Genomic DNA, 22,023 nt, shown 5'->3' with positions numbered 1-22,023 from the left:
GACACCAGTGGTGAGAGCGCATGGTGCGGAGACAGATTCTCGCCACGCCACCTGGTAGGAGCGATCTGTCAGGTAGGACGCAATCCAAGCGTGGGCCGCACCGGAAATGCCCAACTCGGAGAGGGTGGAGAGGAGGATCTGATGGTTCACAGTATCAAAGGCAGCAGATAGGTCTAGAAGGATGAGAGCAGAGGAAAGAGAGTTAGCTTTAGCAGTGCGGAGAGCCTCCGTGACACAGAGAAGAGCAGTCTCAGTTGAATGCCCAGTCTTGAAACCTGACTGATTAGGATCAAGAAGGTCATTCTGAGAGAGATAGCAAGAGAGCTGGCCAAGGACGGCGCGTTCAAGAGTTTTGGAGAGAAAGGAAAGAAGGGATACTGGTCTGTAGTTGTTGACATCGGAGGGATCGAGTGTAGGTTTTTTCAGAAGGGGTGCAACTCTCGCTCTCTTGAAGACGGAAGGGACGTAGCCAGCGGTCAAGGATGAGTTGATGAGCGAGGTGAGGTAGGGGAGAAGGTCTCCGGAAATGGTCTGGAGAAGAGAGGAGGGGATAGGGTCAAGTGGGCAGGTTGTTGGGCGGCCGGCCGTCACAAGACGCGAGATTTCATCTGGAGAGAGAGGGGAGAAAGAGGTCAAAGCACAGGGTAGGGCAGTGTGAGCAGGACCAGCAGTGTCGTTTGACTTAGCAGACGAGGATCGGATGTCGTCAACCTTCTTTTCAAAATGGTTGACGAAGTCATCCGCAGAGAGGGAGGAGGGGGGGGGGAGGGGGAGGAGGATTCAGAAGGGAGGAGAAGGTAGCAAAGAGCTTCCTAGGGTTAGAGGCAGATGCTTGGAATTTAGAGTGGTAGAAAGTGGCTTTAGCAGCAGAGACAGAAGAGGAGAATGTAGAGAGGAGGGAGTGAAAGGATGCCAGGTCCGCAGGGAGGCGAGTTTTCCTCCATTTCCGCTCGGCTGCCCGGAGCCCTGTTCTGTGAGCTCGTAGTGAGTCGTCGAGCCACGGAGCAGGAGGGGAGGACCGAGCCGGCCTGGAGGATAGGGGACAGAGAAAATCAAAGGATGCAGAAAGGGAGGAGAGGAGGGTTGAGGAGGCAGAATCAGGAGATAGGTTGGAGAAGGTTTGAGCAGAGGGAAGCGATGATAGGATGGAAGAGGAGAGAGTAGCGGGAGAGAGAGAGCGAAGGTTGGGACGGCGCAATACCATCCGAGTAGGGGCAGAGTGAGAAGTGTTGGATGAGAGCAAGAGGGAAAAGGATACAAGGTAGTGGTCAGAGATTTGGAGGGGAGTTGCAATGAGATTAGTGGAAGAACAGCATCTAGTAAAGATGAGGTCAAGCGTATTGCCTGCCTTGTGAGTAGGGGGGGGGGAGGTGAGAGGGTGAGGTCAAAAGAGGAGAGGAGTGGAAAGGAGGCAGAGAGGAATGAGTCAAAGGTAGACGTGGGGAGGTTGAAGTCACCCAGAACTGTGAGAGGTGAGCCATCCTCAGGAAAGGAACTCATCAAGGCGTCAAGCTCATTGATGAACTCTCCAAGGGAACCTGGAGGGCGATAAATGATAAGGATGTTAAGCTTGAAAGGGCTGGTAACTGTGACAGCATGGAATTCAAATGAGGAGATAGACAGATGGGTCAGGGGAGAAAGAGAGAATGTCCAATTGGGAGAGATGAGGATTCCAGTGCCACCACCCCGCTGGCTCGATGCTCTAGGGGTATGCGAGAACACGTGGGCAGACGAAGAGAGAGCAGTAGGAGTAGCAGTGTTATCTGTGGTAATCCATGTTTCCGTCAGCGCCAGGAAGTCTAGGGACTGGAGGGTAGCATAGGCTGAGATGAACTCAGCCTTGTTGGCTGCAGACCGGCAGTTCCAGAGGCTGCCGGAGACCTGGAACTCCACGTGGGTTGTGCGCGCTGGGACCACCAGGTTAGAGTGGCAGGGGCCACGCGGTGTGAAGCGTTTGTATGGCCTGTGCAGAGAGGAGAGAACAGGGATAGACAGACACATAGTTGACAAGCTACAGAAGTGTTGTTTCTTGTATTATTGTCTCTTGTGTCTTTAGAGAACTTTGATATCCTTTTTCTTCTGTCCTGATTTTCTCTTTCTTTACCAGAACACATTAAATAAAATACCTTTATAATAAAGCATTGCATGCATTATCATGGCTTTTGCGTACTGGCATATTATAATTGTTTTATTTTATTTAACTAGGCAAGTCAGTTAAGAACAAATTCTTATTTACAATGACGGCCTCAAAGTACCACTGCTCCACTGCTGCTGGGCCAATTGTGCACCGCCCTATGGGACTCCCAATCATGGCCAGAGGTTATACAGACTGGATTCGAACCAGAGACTGTTGTGATGCCTCTTGCACTGAGATGCAGTGCCTTAGACCGCTGTGCCACTCTGGAGCAGTGGTGTTGAACCGCTTACAGAAGTTACACACATGAAGTACATTTTTTGTAGCCTAGAGTCCGGGAAAAATGTGGCAAAACGGATTTCATGCAGTTCTACATCATTTTAGATGACTGGGGACTTTTGAAGAATCTTTTTTAAACCTCACAAATGACCAAAATGACAGGCTACTTTGACACTGACAAACTGAGAATCTGAGGTCAATAAAAACGACCTTGTCTCTAATCCATCAATAGCCTAGGCCAGGTGTGAGGAGAAACACATTGTACAATATGAGGAGGAAGTTATAGTCCTTAACAAGCTTTCCAGTTTCACTGACTCACCCAATGATGTGCAGCTCACTCACCGGCCAAAAGCCCATCTCTCTCTTGCTTTACTTTGTAAAAAAAAATGCTGTTTGCTCAATAGACCTAGATGGAAGTTGATAACTTCTTAACATACAGACAGATTAGTATTTTATTTTCAGCAGGATCCATTTGCTTTACAACCTGTGTTTTCCAGTGACTGTATTAGAAATATTGCTAAAGGCCTGTTTTGGCTGCATGCTGTTCACTGACAGATTTGCCACACGTTCCTGACTTTAGACATGCCTTGTGATTTGGCTACACACAATCCACAGCTAGGCTATTTTATTTAAATTAGCTATTGATCCTCTGTAGCTAAATACTCCTGGTGTAGTTTTGGGAATGATTTCATTTCTTTCTGAACAGACTGCAGAGTGCTGCAGCAACACACTTCTCACAGCTATTATTCTATCAGGAAATAAATGAAGTGCAATGCTGGAGAGATGAGTTGCTGGCTCATGTCTATAACAGCACAGAGAGGGAGAGAGATCATAGAAAGTGAATCTCATTTTAGTTCTGTGAGAGATACAGGCGTGCTTCTCTCTCACCATAGCAATGGCCACGCCTTGGTCTAAATAGGCTACAATGTTGCATAAACCATAAACCTGGGACGGCCCAACATTAATACATTCTTAGAATATCAGGCACGTTTTCACATTACGTTTTTTAGGAGGCATGACAATTACAGAGGAATCCAAATGTAATTAGCTTGATCACTTATCCAAAGGCATAACGCGCGAGCGCGGAACCAGAGACGAAAAGTCAAAATGTTACATTACCGTACTTAGAAGCATGTCAAACGCTGTTTAAAATCAATCTTTATGGTATTTTTTACGTAAAATTGCGATAATATTCCAACCGGACAAAAGCATATTAATTCAAGAAGAAAAAGAAGGAACGGGGCACTCGCGTGACCGCACATATCCAATCCCTTTGTTGCCAGGCAGACCACTCAGTAACTGAGCTCCTATTATCTGCACAGTGACAGGAGAATGCTCAAACCACTTTCTGAAGGCTTTTGACAGCCAATGGACGCCTTAGGAAGTGCAACGTAACCCCACAGATACTGTAGTTTTGAAAGGGACTAGAAAGAACTACAATTCTCAGATCCTCCACTTCCTGGTTGACTTTTTCTCAGGTTTTTGCCTGCCATTTGAGTTCTGTTATACTCACAGGCACCATTCAAACAGTTTTAGAAACTTCAGAGTGTTTTCTATCCAAATCTACTAATATTCTAGCATATTCTAGTTTCTGGGCCGGAGTAGTAACCTGTTTAAATTGGGTACGTTTTTCATCCGGCCGTGAAAATACTGCCCCCTAGCCCAGACAGGTTAATCAGCTTGGTAAATTCCAGAAAATTATGTCATGGCTTTAGAAGCTTCTGATAGTCTAATTGACGTCATTTGAGTCAATTGGAGGTGTACCTGTGGATGTATTTCAAGGCCTACCTTCAAACTCAGTGCCTCTTTGCTTGACATCATGGGAAAATAAAAAGAAATCAACCAAGACCTCAGAAAAAAATTGTAGACCTCAACAAGTCTGGTTCATCCTTGGGAGCAATTTCCAAACGCCTGAAGGTACCACGTTCATCTGTACAAACAATAGTACGCAAGTATAAACACCATGGGGCCACGCAGCCGTCATACCGCTCAGGAAGGAGACGTATTCTGTCTCCTAGAGATGAACATTCCTCTGGTGCGAAAAGTGCAAATCAATCCCTGAACAACAGCAAAGGACCTTGTGAAGATGCTGGAGGAAACAGATACAAAAGTATCTACATCCACAGTAAAACGAGTCCTATATCGACGCTCAGCAAGGAAGAAGCCACTGCTCCAAAACCACCATTAAAAAAGCCACACTACGGTTTGCAACTGCACATGGGGACAAAAATCTTACTTTTTGGGGAAATGTCCTCTGGTCTGATGAAACAAAAATAGAACTGTTTGGCTATAATGACCATCGTTAAATTTGGAGGAAAAGGAGGAGACTTGCAAGCCGAAGAACACCATCCCAACCGTGAAGCACGGGGGTGGCAGCATCATGCTGCAGGAGGGCCTGGTTCACATCACAAAATAGATGGCATCACGAGGAAGGAAAATGATGTGGATGTATTGAAGCAACATCTCAAGACATCAGTCAGGAAGTTAAAGCTTGGTCGCAAATAGGTCTTCCAAATGGACAATGACCCCAAGCATACTTCCAAAGTTGTGGCAAAATGGCTTAAGGACAACAAAGTCAAGGTATTGGAGTGGCCATCACAAAGCCCTGACCTCAATCCGATAGAAAATTTGTGGGCAGAGCTGAAAAAGCGTGTGCGAGCAAGGAGGCCTACAAACCTGACTCTCTCAGGAGGAATGGGCCAAAATTCGCCCAACTTATTGTGGGAAGCTTGTGGAAGGCTACCTGAAACATTTGACCCAAGTTAAACAATTTAAAGGCAATGCTACCAAATACTAATTGAGTGTATGTAAACTTCTGACCCACTGGGAATGTGATGAAAGAAATGAAAGCTAAAATAAATCATTCTCTCTGCTATTATTCTGACATTTCACATTCTTAAAATAAAGTGGTGATCCTAACTGACCTAAAACAGGGAATATTTACTAGGATTAAATGTCAGCAATTGTGAAAAACTAAGTTTTTAAATGTATTTTGCTAAGGTGTATGTAAACTTCCATCTTAATCTGTAGTCTACCTGACCCTGGCAAATGGGTTCCAGAACGAAAGACTACAAAACTGAGAGGTGCTGGAGGATCCGGCTCAAATTAAGCACTGCCCTTTTCATAATGGGGTAGGGCCATCCCAAGGATCCCTGAATGCATGGACGATTGCACTGAAGATAGACCACAACCAGTCGTTTCCGATGGGGAACAGATGAGTCATAGCGGGCAGAGCCAAGCACCAGCTACCGAGATCCAATTTGGCGCGTTCTAGCACACATCTGCATATTTCTGTTAGGCACCGCCTCCTCTGTGAAGCACTTGTGTGCAATAACTCAATTTGCCTTTACATTCCTTCTAAACAACGCAATTAAAAAAAATACTTTTGCGAAGGGTAAAGTCTACAAAACTTAGTCCACTCTGTTCATAACAGATTTTCGTTTTGGGAACAGAAAACTGTATTAAGATCAGATGTTTCATTAATTGGAACATTTGCAGAATGTCAGCCAAAATCCATCTCGTTCCATCTTCTCCCACTGCCGGCCAGTGGGCTTCCTCTCACTACCATATTTGTTAGTGAGTGGAAACGCTAAGCGGATGCTTCACATTTATACATCCGGTGAAATATCTGTCTCATTGTTCTATCTGTGGCTGCACTGTGGTAGTGGGGAAACAGGAAGTTTTGGGCAGGTACGCACCATTCTACAGAATAAAGTGCAACAACTGTGATGTTAAGAAGATAACATTTGTGTCCTTTTATATTTATTACTACAGATGTGTAGTAGCAGGTTTAAACTTCCTAATATCAAAAGAACATGTCATACCATGCTAGGTAACAACCGTGAAGGTATTATCACGTTTGGTAAAGGGTTGAGTTGTTATTTTTGTGTCAAACCAAGTGAAGAACGTGATAACTATTTTACAAGCCACATAGCTAGAGACTTTGGGTTTGTCTGAATAGATGTACATAATTTTCTCAAGGTAATTTCAAATGATCAATTTATTTGAGATTTCTGAGTTCGTTTTGCATGTTATTGGTTTTGTGTAAAATTCACAAGCTGGGAAAACCGCGGCGCCCACTCTGTCTGCGTCGAAGAGAGTCAATTTTATGTAGTAATATTCAGACTCATTCAGTTTCTATCTTTGTCTATAAATGTTAATATGATGTGAACGGGAAATACAATTGGTTTTTGATTGACATAATACAGTGAAGACAAGGTTATTCAGGAAAATAGTACATAGTGCTGCCTAAAACATACTGGAACCTTGTATTAATGGTTTTTGAGTAATTTATTAATTTATGTAAATCCAAGAAATCTACTATAGGTTAAGATTAGTTACGTTGTGTAGCGTATACTTTGTCTAATTTGAATAAATTCATGTTTTGTTGTCAATGCTTACCTACCTGATCTATTGAAATGAGATGGACAGGAGCTCACTGCAGCTGAGTACCGGCACTTTTTCTACTGCTTGAACTCATGTTCTTATAGAATATTACCTCAACAGTATTGTGGAGCTCCTGCATCTAAATATTAACAGTACCGCCCCCAAAATGAGTATCGACAACTATTTCAGTCCAAGTCAAGCACTGATTTAGATAATTGAACAAGAAAATATACGATGTATTTTAATAGAAAATAAAGAATGTGCCAGAACTGTCAAGGCAATAACTTTTTATGTCTGTTTCTCATTGTTACTACAGGACGACTAGAAGTGAGTCTGAGGCCGGTAACGTCAATAGTGAGGACAAACCCAGCCTGCCTCTCTCATTCCACACTGAGTCCAAACCGACAGTCACTGGGTCCTGATTGTGACAGTGGAGCCCAGTTTGCACTGCAGGATCCAGAGATGGCATCAGTGAAGTTGGAAGACTGCAGTCAAACACTGGAGCTGAATGGCAACATTAAAGATGAAGAAGAGGAGGAGAAGATTGGGAAATCTGTTTCTCATGGTAAGAGCAGGTTCTATCTATCTGATTTTGTGGTTCGTTCCAACTTCCCACTGTGCAGGAAAAGTTGCAGTAGAACTGTTTCATGATTAACTGTTTCAATGAGAAGGTAGATGTTATTTCATGCTACTCAGACTTGCATGGTTTGACACCAGTATTGTCAGCATTTGTTTTATTCACTGAGCTATCTGGAGTGATCAGAGAGTAGACTAAAGAAGTGAAGTAGACAAACTGCCAGTGTTTTAAAGTTTTATGAAATTACTCTCCTTTTTTTAACCTTTATTTATCTAGGCAAGTCAGTTAACCTCTCTGCACTAGGTGGGACGCTACCGTCCCACCTGGCCAACATCCGGTGAAATTGCAGACCGCCAAATTCAAATTACAGAAATAGTCATAATAAACTTTCATGAAAATACAAGTGTTATATATCAGTCTAAAGATTAACTTCTTGTTAATCCAGCCACTTTGTGAAATCTGACAAAGACTTTTCGGCGAAAGCATACCATGCGACTATCTAAGGACAGCGCCCCGCTTACAAAAGCTTACAAACATTTTCCAACCAATTAGAGGAGTCACGGAAGTCAGAAATAGCGATAAAATGAATCACTTACCTTTTGAAGATCTTCATCTGGTTGCAATCATAAGGCTCCCAGCTACACAATACATGGTTGTTTTGTTCGATAAAGTCCCTCCAAAAACTCAGTTTTGTTGGTGCGTTTTGTTCAGTAATCCACTGGCTCAAAGGCGGTCAAAACATGCAGACGAATACATCCTAATAGTACCGGTAAAGTTCGTCGAAACATGTCAAACGATGTTTATAACTAATCCTCAGGGTGTCAATTATCTAAATAATCGCTAATATTTCAACTGGACAAAAGTGTTTTCAATAGAAAGGAAAAAGAACAAAGAGCGCGCATAGTCACGCGCGTAAACCAGTACTGCATGACTCCCCAGTCCCCTAACAGAAAGGTCTCATTCTTCTTCATTTTTCAGAAAACAAGCCTGAAACCATGTCTAAAGACTGACATCTAGTGGAAGCCATAGGGACTGCAATCGGGCCCTAACCCATGACATAATCAATAGGCTGTCAATGGAAAACCACTCGCATCAAAAAGATCCCACTTCCTGGTTGGATTTTCCTAGGGTTTTCGGCTGCCATATCAGTTCTGTTATACTCACAGACATTATTTTAACAGTTTTGGAAACTTTAGAGTTTTCTATCCAATACTACCAATTATATGCATATCCTAGCTTCTGGGCCTGAGTAACAGGTTTACTTTGGGCACCTCATTCATCCAAACTTCCGAATACTGCCCCCTAGACCGAAGAAGTTAAGAACAAATTATTATTTACATTGACGGCCTACCCCTGGCCAAACCCGGACGATGCTGGGCCAATTGTGTGCCACCCGATGGGACTCCCAGTTACGGTCTGGGATACAGCCTGGTTACTAACCCTTGTGATAGTGACTGGAGGATGATATGATGATAATATTTATGATGATATTTTCATGACTTTTACCCACTTTTAGAATAGTTTTATTCACTTTTGTATTGTACAGCCTACTGATATGAATACGTATGTCACCCGGTACAGCCAGAAGAGGACTGGCCACCCCTTTGAGCCTGGTTCCTCTCGACGTTTCTTCCTAGGTTCCTTCTTGCTGGGAAGTTTTTCATGGCCACTTTGCTTCTACACCTGCATTGCTTGCTCTTTGGGGATTGAGGCTGAGTTACTGTAAAGCACTTTGTGAAAACTTCTGATGTAATAAGGGCTACATAAAATACATTTGATTGACATGTATATCACACCAATTGACTGGTTCTTCTGATGTTGTTCACACAGGAGACCGTGTTGATACATCCTCTACATCCAGAGAGCAACAGCAGGAAGATCACAGAGCTAAGAGGTCTCACCACTGCCCACATTGTGAGGAGATTTTCCCAATTCTATCAAAACTAGAAATACACCTAAAAATACACAAAGGAGATAATCAGTATTCCTATACTGACGGTGGGAAGAATTTCACCACATCCAAGGCTCTGACAGTTCATCAGAGAGTGCAGACAAGAGAGAAGACTTACTCCTGCTCTGAATGTGTAAAATGCTTCACAACATCAACTTGGCTAAAAGTTCATCAGAGAACACACACAGGAGAGAAGCCCTACTCCTGCTCTGATTGTATAAAATGCTTCACAACATCAGCTAAACTAAAAGTTCATCAGAGAACACACACAGGAGAGAAGCCTTACTTCTGCTCTGCCTGTGCGGCGAGTTTCTCTCTAATGTGCAACTTAAAACGACATGAACGTATACACACAGAGAAGCTTTACTCCTGCTCTGACTGTGCGGCAAGTTTCTCTCTACTGTGCAAATTAAAACGACATGAAAGTATACACACAGGAGAGAAGCCTTACTCCTGCTCTGACTGTGGAAAGAGTTTCTCTCGACTGGGCCACTTAAAAACACATGAACAAAAACATACAGGAGAGAAGCCTTACTCTTGCTCTGACTGTGGAAAGAGTTTCTCTATACTGGGCCACTTAAAAATTCACCAACATATACATACTGGAGAGAAGCCTTACTCCTGCTCTGACTGTGGAAAGAGTTTCTCTCGACTAGGCCTCTTAAAAACACACGAACAAAAACATACAGGAGAGAAGCCTTACTCCTGCTCTGACTGTGTAAAATGCTTCACAACATCAACTGAGCTAAAACTTCATCAAAGAACACACACAGGAGAGAGGCCATACTCTTGCTCTAACTGTGTAAAATGCTTCCCAACATCATCTAGGCTAAAAGTTCATCAGAGAACACACACAGGAGAGAAGCCTTACATCTGCTCTGACTGTGCGGCGAGTTTCTCTCTACTGTGCAACTTAAAACGACATGAAAGTATACACACAGGAGAGAAGCCTTACTCCTGCTCTGACTGTGCGTCGAGTTTCTCTCTACTGTGCAACTTAAAACGACATGAACGTATACACACAGGAGAGAAGCCTTATCACTGCACTGACTGTGAGAAGAGATTCTACAGATTGAGCCATTTAAAAAGACACCAATGTATACATAAAGGAGAGAAGCCTCATCAGTTCTCTCAGACCAGCTAAGATTAGACACTCCACTTAATTATCATGTCATTAAATAATTGGCAACGTTGAATTGGATCAAATGAAGAAAGCGTAGAACACTCAATTGTAATCCTATAGTTTCTCACTATGAGAGAACTTTACAGAGGAAAGGGAGCGTTATAGAATGTTTGCCTCCCTTTACTTTACTGATTAGTGTGCACCTTATGAGTTTTGTTCATTTCTACTGTAAAGATATTGAGATTAATTTAGGGTTGAATATCCTCTGTGAGATGTCTCACAATGGAGTCTGATGGTTGACTGGGTATTACTGCTTCCCTCTGCAGTTTTCTGTGGGATTGAGCTGGTAGACACAACATACAGGGGGGGAAAAAGGTATTTAGTCAGCCACCAATTGTGCAAGTTCTCCCACTTAAAAAGATGAGAGAGGCCTGTAATTGTCATCATAGGTACACGTCAGCTATGACAGACAAAATGAGAAACATTTTTCCAGAAAATCACATTGTAAGATTTTTTATGAATTTATTTGCAAATTATGGTGGAAAATAAGTATTTGGTCACCTACAAACAAGCAAGATTTCTGGCTCTCACAGACCTGTAACTTCTTCTTTAAGAGGCTCCTCTGTCCTCCACTCGTTACCTGTATTAATGGCACCTGTTTGAACTTGTTATCAGTATAAAAGACACCTGTCCACAACCTCAAACAGTCACACTCCAAACTCCACTATGGCCAAGACCAAAGAGCTGTCAAACGACACCAGAAACAAAATTGTAGACCTGCACCAGGCTGGGAAGACTGAATCTGCAATAGGTAAGTAGCTTGGTTTGAAGAAATCAACTGTGGGAGCAATTATTAGAAAATGGAAGACATACAAGACCACTGATAATCTCCCTCGATCTGGGGCTCCACGCAAGATCTCACCCCGTGGGGTCGAAATGATCACAAGAACGGTGAGCAAAAATCCCAGAAGCACACGGGGGGACCTAGTGAATGACCTGCAGAGAGCTGGGACCAAAGTAACAAAGCCTACCATCAGTAACACACTACGCCGCCAGGGACTCAAATCCTGCAGTGCCAGACGTGTCCCCCTGCTTAAGCCAGTACATGTCCAGGCCCGTCTGAAGTTTGCTAGAGAGCATTTGGATGATCCAGAAGAGGATTGGGAGAATGTCATATGGTCAGATGAAACCAAAATATAACTTTTTGGTAAAAACTCAACTCGTCGTGTTTGGAGGACAAAGAATGCTGAGTTGCATCCAAAGAACACCATACCTACTGTGAAGCATGGGGGTGGAAACATCATGCTTTGTGGCTGTCTTTCTGCAAAGGGACCAGGACGACTGATCCGTGTAAAGGAAAGAATGAATGGGGCCATGTATCGTGAGATTTTGAGTGAAAACCTCCTTCCATCAGCAAGGGCATTGAAGATGAAACATGGCTGGGTCTTTCAGCATGACAATGATCCCAAACACACCACCCGGGCAACAAAGGAGTGGCTTCGTAAGAAGCATTTCAAGGTCCTGGAGTGGCCTAGCCAGTCTCCAGATCTCAACCCCATAGAAAATCTTTGGAGGGAGTTGAAACTCAGTGTTGCCCAGCGACAGCCCCAAAACATCACTGCTCTAGAGGAGATCTGCATGGCGGAATGGGCCAAAATACCAGCAACAGTGTGTGAAAACCTTGTGAAGACTTACAGAAAACGTTTGACCTGTGTCATTGCAAACAAAGGGTATATAACAAAGTATTGAGATAAGTATTTGGTCAATAACAAAAGTCTATTTTCCACCATAATTTGCAAATAAATTCATAAAAAATCCTACAATGTGATTTTTCTGGATTTTTTTTCTAATTTTGTCTGTCATCGTTGAAGTGTACCTATGATGAAAATTACAGGCCTCTCTCATCTTTTTAACTGGGAGAACTTGCACAATTGGTGGCTGACTAAATACTTTTTTCCCCCACTGTACTCTGAGTTTACAAAACATTAAGGACACCATGACATAGACTGACCAGGTGAATCCAGGTGAAAAGCTATGATCCTTAATAATGTAGTTGTGGTGTATTTATTATGGATCCCCATTAGCTTTTAGTAGAAAACAAGATACTGTGGTTGCAGAGGGCTAAGGAATGAAAACACTGGAAAATTGGGAACATATTGCCTGGTCTGATGAATCCCTGTTCCTGCTGTTTCACGCTGATGGGAGGACTAGGGTATGGAGGAAACTACGAGTACATGCATGGAAAAATTACCTAACTGTCATACTTGAGTAAAAGTAATGATACATTAATAGAAAATTACTCAAGTGAAAGTCACACATTAAAATACTACTTGAGTAAAAGTATTTGGTTGTAAGTATACTTAAGTATCAAAAGAAGTATGAATAATTTCAAATTCCTTAAATTAAGCAAACCAGATCGCACAATTGTCTTGTTTTTTTTAATATATTACAGACAGCCAGGGGCACACTCCAACACTCAGACATCATTTACAAATGGAGAATTTGTGTTTAGTAAGTCTGCCAGATCAGAGGCAGTAGGGGAGGACCAGGGATGTTATCTTGATAAGTGTGTGAATTGGACCATTTTCTGTCCTGCTAATCATAAAAAATGTAAGGAGTTCTTTTGGGTTTCAGGGAAAATGTATGAAGTAAAAAATATTTTCTTTTCTTTAGGAATGTAGTGAAATAAAAGTTATAAACAATATAAATAGTAAAGTACAGATATGCCCAAAAAACTGCTAAAGTAGTCCTTTAAATAAATTATTCTGAAGTACTTTACACCACTGCCTGCATCCATGCCGTGTGTCAGCATTGCAGGCTGGTGGTGTGATGTGTGGGGTGTTTTCAGGGCACACATTGGGCCCCTTGATAAAAGATGCACAATGTTTGAATGCCACAGGATATCTAAATAATCCTTGCCAATCAGATGCATCCCTTCACGGCAGCAGTGTATCCTTCTGCAAAGGGATTTTTCAGCAGCATTATGCCCCGTTCCACAAGGCTTGTCCAGGAATGGTTCCAAGAACATGACAGTGAATTCAGCTTACTGCAGTGGCCTGCTGAGTCACCAGATCTCAATCCAATTGTGCATCTGTGGGAGGAGATGGAACAAGCTATTCAGAGTTGATCCACTCCCAGGCAACTTGACACAATTGTAGGAAGCATTGGAGTCAACATGGACCAGCATCCCTGTGGAACGCTCTCAACACCTTGGACAGTCCATGTCCTGACGAATTGAGGATGTTCTGAGGACAAAGGGGGTGCAACTCAATATTAGGAAGTTGTTTCTAATGTTTTATACACTCAGTGTATATCAGATAAAGATGGTGTAATGATCAGTTTTTAGTGTTAGTTTGGGTGGATTATTTTATATTACTAAACTATTTTGTTTAATGATAAACAGGCTATGAATCGACTACTTGTGTTTATTAAATTGTATTTTAATACTAGATTCATTATTTTAGTCATTGATGATAAATGTATTTGAATAACTGTATTGAAGTTAATTGATCTGGCGGCAGGTAGCCTGGCGGTTAAGAGTGTTGGGCCAGTAACTGAAAGGTCGCTGGTTTGAATCATTTACATTTACGTCATTTAGCAGACGCTCTTATCCAGAGCGACTTACAAATTGAATCCTGAGCCGACTAGGTGGAAAATCTGGCATTGTGCCCTTGAGCAAGCCAATTAACATTTATTTGTCCTGTAAATTGCTCTGGATAAAAACATCTGCTAAATGACAAGAATGTAATGAAAAATAATGTTTGAACATTAATTTTTGCTGGGCAACCTCTTCTTCTCTTGTGTATAATTAAATTAAATAAACTGAAGTGAAATACTGTATATACAATACACAACATTACCACTTTGTTTACCCTGGTCAGAGGGACAGGACCATAGTAAACTAGACTATGTAGCTGCTGTTGTTGATAAGAGAATGATCTAATAAAGGTAAATGAATCAATAAACCATGATGAATTATTAGTCATACAGCATGGTTAATGAATAATCAATGTAATGATCAATGTAGGGATCGATTAGTCTGATTAGTTCCGGAAAGTCCAGGAACCACTGGAGAGGGAAAGAAATGTGTGTATGCAATTAGTATAGAGAGATAGAGAAGCAGATGGTCAAGGGAGTAAAGCTTCAAAGAGTTCCTAACCTTGGAGGAAAAGAACAGGCTGAGCCAGAAGGTGATAAACAGTGTGAGAAGTTTATGGGGGTTGCAGGTCACCAACGGATTGTGTGTAAATGCATGTGCGTAAGTTAGCAAGAACTATATAATGACTGTTTTGTTATCCTGACACCAGAACGTTCTCTGAATAAAGCCACAGAAACCTTTTGCAGAAAGCTGAGTCCTTGCCTAATTATTTTAACCCATTGTCTTACAAACCTTGGGAATTAGTCAAGGCGAATTGATTATTGATTATTATCATCAAGATATAAAATTATTTTAACAGTTGTTAGTAGCCTACAGTTTCCATGCAATACAGCATGTCAGATCACTAATGATTAGGTGTACAGGCTGCTACATTTATACAAGAGTTTCTGCCTGTGTCTGTCAGGAGTGATGTGTTATCAGGCTTGTTAAATAACTATTGGAGGGAAGTGGAGAGCCGCCTTGACCTTTGTGCCCGGCCCACCCGACATGGTCAAGCGACGCAAAGTGCATGCCGCAGCACTCCAATGTGAAGAACAGCCCTTACGTGGAATGGTAGTGACCAAAAAAAACTATGTTTTTCATTGTACTAGAACTAGGAACATAGAAGAAACTGACAGATGTCATTATAGCCCGGAACTAAAGCAGCACTGGGAATGGAATACATTGAAAACATTCAGCAGGGTGGAAATAATCACAGTAAAACACGATTGAAATGTATTGTTGGAAGGGCTGTGGTCACCATTCATGTAATACATTAAATATATACATCAGACGGTATTGGGGAGATATTTCATAGGGTTTTCATGGGTACATTATTTTCCCATTTCAATCTTTTACCAACCAACCCTATGCTTGGTGTGACTGTTATGGTCAGAGCAGACCATCTGATATGCCCTTAAATATTGTAATATGATATATTGCCAATATACCACGATTAAGGGCTGTGTCCAGGCACTCTGCTTTGCAACCTGGGATTCAAATGTAAAAGGACCAGTGCTTCTACAGTGAAACACATCTTTGCCGTTTGTTTCCTCTTCTGAGTGCACTGGTGGGCAACAACATTTCAATAAACAGAGCCAATGAGTCCTTCAAATGTAGCACTATATCCACACGTTTGAATTATCTGAATGATAGTGAATGGGGAGATTGAATTAAGCAACAAGGCCCGAGGAGGTGTGATATATGGCCAATATACCACGGCTAAGAGCTGTTATTATGCACGAAGCAAAGCGGAGTGCTAGGACACAGCCCTTAGTCGTGGTATATTGGCAATACATCACAAACCCCGGAGGTGCCTTATTGCTATTATAAACAGGTTACCAAGGTAATTAGAGCAGTAAAAGTACATGTTTTGTCATACCCAGCTAATCAGCATTCAGGGCTCGAACCACCCAGTTTATAATTTACATTATACAATGTGGGTTGGTAACTCGGTTTGGCCTCCAGTCAATTTAATGCTGAGTTTGTAGCTAGTCTGCAGGCCAGAACATAACTAGCCAATAGCTGCCCAATTCATACTCCTACACAGTGTAGGCTACACTACACATTTAACATGTGGTTAGTGGGCTAATCAATTCAATGACCATAACATAATAATGTTGATATGATTACAGTGGTAAAATCACCAATGTCTATATTAATAGTCCTACCTGTTCTACTACAATATATTCATCGTATTTCTCCAATGCCAAACCAGTGTGTCTTGTTTGTAACGAGACTGTCGCTGTTTGCAAAGAGTTCAATCTGAGATGTCATTATGAATCTAAGCATGGTACTTTCAGAAGTAGATGTTCCACCCCAGACATGAGGCTGAAGTCTGATGCAGAAAGGAAGGTGCGCCTAAGGAGTGAGGCTGTGTGTTTTACAGTGGTGATTTTAGCATGTACATTTTTTATTATTTAACCTTTATTTAACTAGGTGTTTCTTATCGACTTACACAAATCCACAAGGAGTCAGTAGAAACCATATTTGTTTAAGCAAGTCAGTCATATCAGCAGTAACTGAGGCTGAATTAACTGTTTAGCTGCCAGGCGAGACTCCGGTGGCTGATAGCCAGATGTAGCGGTGGTAAGGATTCACTCCATGGTGCTGAAAGGAAAGCTCAAGCTTTATGTTGGACTAAGTAAAATTCTGTAACAAATGGTTTAATTGAGCTGTTCTTGCCACAATATGGACTTGGTCTTTTACCAAATAGGCCTATATTCTGTATACCACCCCTACCTTGTCACAACACAACTGATTGGCTCAAACACATTAAGAAGGAAAGAAATTCCACAAATTCATACACATGTTAATTGAAATGCATTACATGAAGCTGGTTGAGAGAATGCCACGAGTGTGCAAAGCTGTCATCAAGGCAAAGGGTGGCTACTATTTTGATTTGTTTAACACTTTTTTTGGTTAATACATTATTCCGTATGTGCTATTTCATAGTTTTGATGTCTTCACTATTATTCTACAATGTAGAAAAAATAAAGAAAAACCCTTAAATGAGTAGGTGTGTCCAAACTGTTGGCTGGTACTGTATGTATTCATATCCGTAGGCTTTACAACACAAAAGGGGAATACAACAATTCTAAAAGTGGGTAAGAGTTGAAAGCTAAAAAGGGGTGTGTCATCCTCCACTCACTATCACAAGGGTTAGTAACTACACAGACTAATTTCATATCATCCTCCACTCACTATCACAAGGGTTAGTAACTACACAGACTCATTTCATATCATCCTCCTCTCACTATCACAAGGGTTAGTAACTACACAGACTCATTTCATATCATCCTCCTCTCACTATCACAAGGGTTAGTAACTACACAGACTCATTTCATATCATCCTCCACTCACTATCACAAGGGTTACTAACTACACAGACTCACTTCATATCATCCTCCACTCACTATCACAAGGGTTAGTAACTATACAGACTAATTTCATATCATCCTCCTCTCACTATCACAAGGATTACTAACTACACAGACTCATTTCATATCATCCTCCACTCACTATCACAAGGGTTAGTAACTACACAGACTCATTTCATATCATCCTCCTCTCACTATCACAAGGATTAGTAACTACACAGACTCATTTCATATCATCCTCCTCTCACTATCACAAGGGTTAGTAACTACACAGACTCATTTCATATCATCCTCCACTCACTATCACAAGGGTTACTAACTACACAGACTCATTTCATATCATCCTCCTCTCACTATCACAAGGGTTAGTAACTACACAGACTCATTTCATATCATCCTCCTCTCACTATCACAAGGATTAGTAACTACACAGACTCATTTCATATCATCCTCCACTCACTATCAGTTAGAAACTACAGACTCATTTCATATAACTTAAAAAAAAAATAACAACGTTTTATTAGGTACCAAAGTCCAGAGACAATATTTCCCATTCAATTCAAGAATTACCCACTATCTATCTATTGGGGAATGGAACCAGAGAGGAAGCTTGTGTTACCTTTCTCTACACCGTTACAGTATTCATTTCAACAGACCTTTTCCACGCCCCTTTGTTAGAGCTCAATATATGCCCAAGACTATATTGAGGGTCAGACTGTTGTGATGCCCAGTTGATTATGTAAATAGTATTGTAGAACTGTGGTACTAATGGTCCATTTGAGGGTGAGTCATTAATATGAATGCTCAGAGTGAAAGAGCTGTGAACTCACCTGTGATGGCCCACATCTACCACAACCTTTCCTATTGTGTTAGTAAGCACCACAGCATTTTAGGAAGCCATTGTTCAAAATGTGTTCATACACACAGTAACAATGGGAGGGGGTGTAGCATGCACAGGGGAGGACCAGGAGGTTGATCTCAGACTTCTATTTAGGACTGGGATCCTATCCAGAGTTGACAGATTAACAGTGAGGACAACCCCAGCCTGCCTCTCTCCTTCCACATTCCAAACCTACAGTCACTGGGTCTTGATTGTGACAGTGGAGCCTAGTTTGCATTGCAGCATCCAGAGATGGCATCAGTAGACAGGTTTCCATTGGCCTATGTTTATTTGACTATTTTTTATTATTTTAAATCTGGAAAACATTGAAGAACCACAGTGCAATGATGTGAAGGTGTAAGAATGGTGCTGCGAAGATCAGGTATTTGTATTTATTAGGGATCCCTATTAGCTGCTGCAAAGGTGATATAAACGGTGTTATATAAAAGTGGTATAAAAGGTGTTATATCTCCAGTTTAATAAAAGTGTTATATAAAGGTGGCATAAAAGGTGTTATATCTGGAGTTTAATAAAGGTGGTATATAAAGGTGGTATAAAAGGTGTTATATCTGGAGTTTAATAAAGGTGTTATATGAAGGTGGTATAAAAGGTGTTATATCTGGAGTTTAATAAAGGGGTTATATAAATGTGTTATATCTGGAGTTTAATAAAGGTGGTATATAAAGGCGGTATAAAAAGTGTTATAGCTGGAGTTGAATAAAGGTGTTATATCTGGAGTTTAATAAAGGTGGTATAAAAGGTGTTATATCTGGAGTTGAATAAAGGTGTTATATATAGGTGGTATGAAGGAAAAAGGAAACCGCACACTGCTCTTGATAGTATCACTGATATTTAATAAGCTTATGTATCGGCCTCACGGCCTTCGTCAGAGCTTTTGTGATTTTTTTTAAATTAGCACCCTTATGTAGACCTAGCCCCACCCACATCCGTTCCACACATCGAAAGGGGTTGTAGACAAAGGAAAAACAAATAAGTACTACCAAATATAACAATATGCATTTCATAAATATTACAAAAGTGTATAAATAAGACGTATTAAACACGTCTGTTAAACCATAATGAGGACATAGCAAGTTTTCATGAATCATTGGGTACATCGTACGAAAAACATCAGAGTAATCTTAAATAGGCACATAATTCATGTTCAAATTCACAACATAACATACATAGGCATTTCATCATTAAGTCCTTTAGGAAATAATGTCTGGAGGGTGAAAATCCAAATAAATGACATTATTACATGTTCCACCACCCATGTTATTTACATTATTAAATGCCCATGTGGGCTCTACTATGTCGGTAAAACATCCCGCTCTCTCAAACAGAGAATTAGTGAACATAAAAGTTAAATCAGGAGAAACGACAGGGATTATCCAGTCGCAGTACATTTTAATGACCTGAAGCATGACATTTCTACCTTTAGATTTTGTGGCATAGAGAAAGTTAAGATATCAGATAGGGGAGGTGATATTAATAATACTCTGAGTAAAAGAGAATGTTTTGAGATTTTCACCCTCCAGACATTATTTCCTAAAAGACTTATAAAACAGCAGATGAAACAGTGAACTATGTTTGTACTGAATGAGCTAAAGATAAAACAGTACATATGACATCCCTACACCACCACATGTCCACAACACAAAATGTTCAATACCACCATACAACAATATCACAATGTGTGCTTATGCATGTGTCTGTACCTTTGTGTGTGTCTCTTCACAGTCCCCGTTGTTCCATAAGGTGGTATTTTTACCTGCTTTTTAAATCTGATTCTACTGCTGGCATCAGTTACCTGATGTGGAATAGAGTTCCATGTAGTCATGGCTCTATGTAGTACTGTGCGCCTCCCATAGTCTGTTCTGGACTTGGGGATTGTGAAGAGACCTCCGGTGGCATGTCTTGTGGGGTATTCAGGGGTTTCTGAGCTATGTGCTTGTATTTTAAACAGACAGCTCGGTACATTCTGCTTGTCAACAGCTCTTACAAAAACAAGTAATGATGAAGTCAATCTCTCTTCCACTTTGAGCCATGAGAGGTTGACATGCATGTCATTAATGTTAGCTCTCCGTGTACTTTTAAGAGCCAGCCATGCTGCCCTGTTCTGAGCCAACTGCAATTTTCCAAAGTCCCTCTTTGTGGCACCTGACCACACTACTGAACAGTAGTCTAGGTGCGATAAAACGAGGGACCTGCCTTGTTGATAGTGTTGTTAAGAAGGCAGAGTAACGCTTTATTATGGACAGACTTCTCCCCATCTTAGCTACTGTTGTATCAATATGTTTTGACCATCACAGTTTACAACCCAGGGTTACTCCAAGCAGTTTAGTCACCTCAACTTGCTCAATTTCCACATTATTCATAACGAGACGTAGTTGAGCCACATCCGTTTTTCCAGCAGCAGACTATGATCGATAATGTCAAAACATACTGAAGTCTAACAAGACAGCCCCCACAATCATTTGATCATCAATTTCTCTCAGCCAATCATCAGTCATTTGTGTAAGTGTTGAGTGTCGAGTGTCCTTCTCAAACATAATTTTTTCCAGAAGTTTGTTGACAGGCTGATTGGTTGGCTATTTGAGTCAATAAAGGGGGCTTTACTATTCTTTGGTAGTGGAATGACTTTATCTTCCCTCCAGGCCTGAGGGCACACACTTTCAAGTAGGCTTAAATTGACGATGTGGCAATATCATCTGCTATTATCCTCAGTCATTTTCCATCTCGATTTTTTTAACCTTTATTTGATGAGGCAAGTCAGTTAAGAACAAATTCTTATTTACAATGACGGCCTATTGGGGTCATTGTGGGTTAACTGCCCTGTTCAGAACAACAGATTTTTACCTTGTCAGCTCAGGGATTTGATTCAGCAACCTTCCAGTTACTGGCCCCACTAGGCTACCTGCCGCCCCTAGATTATCAGACCCCAGTGGCTTCTCATTGTTGAAAGACAACAATCGTTTTTTTCACCTCTTCCACACTGACTTTACGGAATTCAAAAGTACATTTCTTGTCTTTCAGAATTTGGTCAGATATACTTGGATATGTAGTGTCAGCATTTGTTGCTGGCATGTCATCCCTAAGTTTGCTTATCTTGGCAATATCAGTGGGTTTTGTGATAAATGAGCCACCTGATTCAATGTATGAAGGAGCCAAGTTGACTTTTTCCCCCAGAATTTTGTTTAATGTGCTCCAACGCTTTTTACTATCATTCTTTATATAATTTATCTTTGTTTCATAGTATAGTTTATTTTTATTTAGTTTAGTCACATGATTTCTTAATTTGCAGTACGTTTGCCAATCAGTTGGGCTGCCAGACTTATTTGCCATACCTTTTGCCTCATCCCTCTCAACCATACAATGTTTTAATTCCTCATCAATCCAAGGAGATTTAACAGTTTTTACAGTCATTTCCTTAGTAGGTGCGTGCTTATTAGTAACTGGAATAATCAATTTCATAAATGTGTCAAGTGCAGCATCTGGTTGCTCCTCATTACACACCACAGACCAGCAAATATTCTAGAAATAGCATTACACAATCAACATCTTGATCAACTCTATGCAAAGGAGATGTGTCCTGCAGGAGGCTACGACCCCTTCTCATGCAATGTGGTAGGGCCTTCCCAAGGATCCCGAAATGCACGGACGGTGTTAGTGG

General features: G+C 41.3%; 1 protein-coding gene across 3 annotated transcripts in view; it reads left to right on the top strand.

Annotated features, from left to right (window-relative positions):
• Positions 1 to 14,797, top strand: part of LOC123727746 (uncharacterized) — a 48,002-nt gene extending 33,205 nt beyond the window's left edge. For all 3 annotated transcript variants that reach the window (XM_082962350.1, XM_082962352.1, XM_082962351.1), the window contains exons 4-5: positions 7,116 to 7,364; positions 9,207 to 14,797. In XM_082962350.1, the coding sequence (XP_082818476.1) occupies positions 7,116 to 7,364; positions 9,207 to 10,471 (1,514 nt within the window). In that variant the 3' untranslated portion in view covers positions 10,472 to 14,797. The remainder of the gene's footprint in view (positions 1 to 7,115; positions 7,365 to 9,206) is intronic.
• Positions 14,798 to 22,023: the final 7,226 nt, after the last annotated feature.

This window comes from Salmo salar, chromosome 16, assembly GCF_965601325.2.
Source record: "Salmo salar chromosome 16, fSalSal1, whole genome shotgun sequence".
In the NCBI taxonomy this organism is placed as follows: Eukaryota; Metazoa; Chordata; class Actinopteri; order Salmoniformes; family Salmonidae; genus Salmo; species Salmo salar.
Note: the sequence above shows the minus strand (reverse complement) of the source record. Positions and strands in the feature narration are given on the sequence as shown.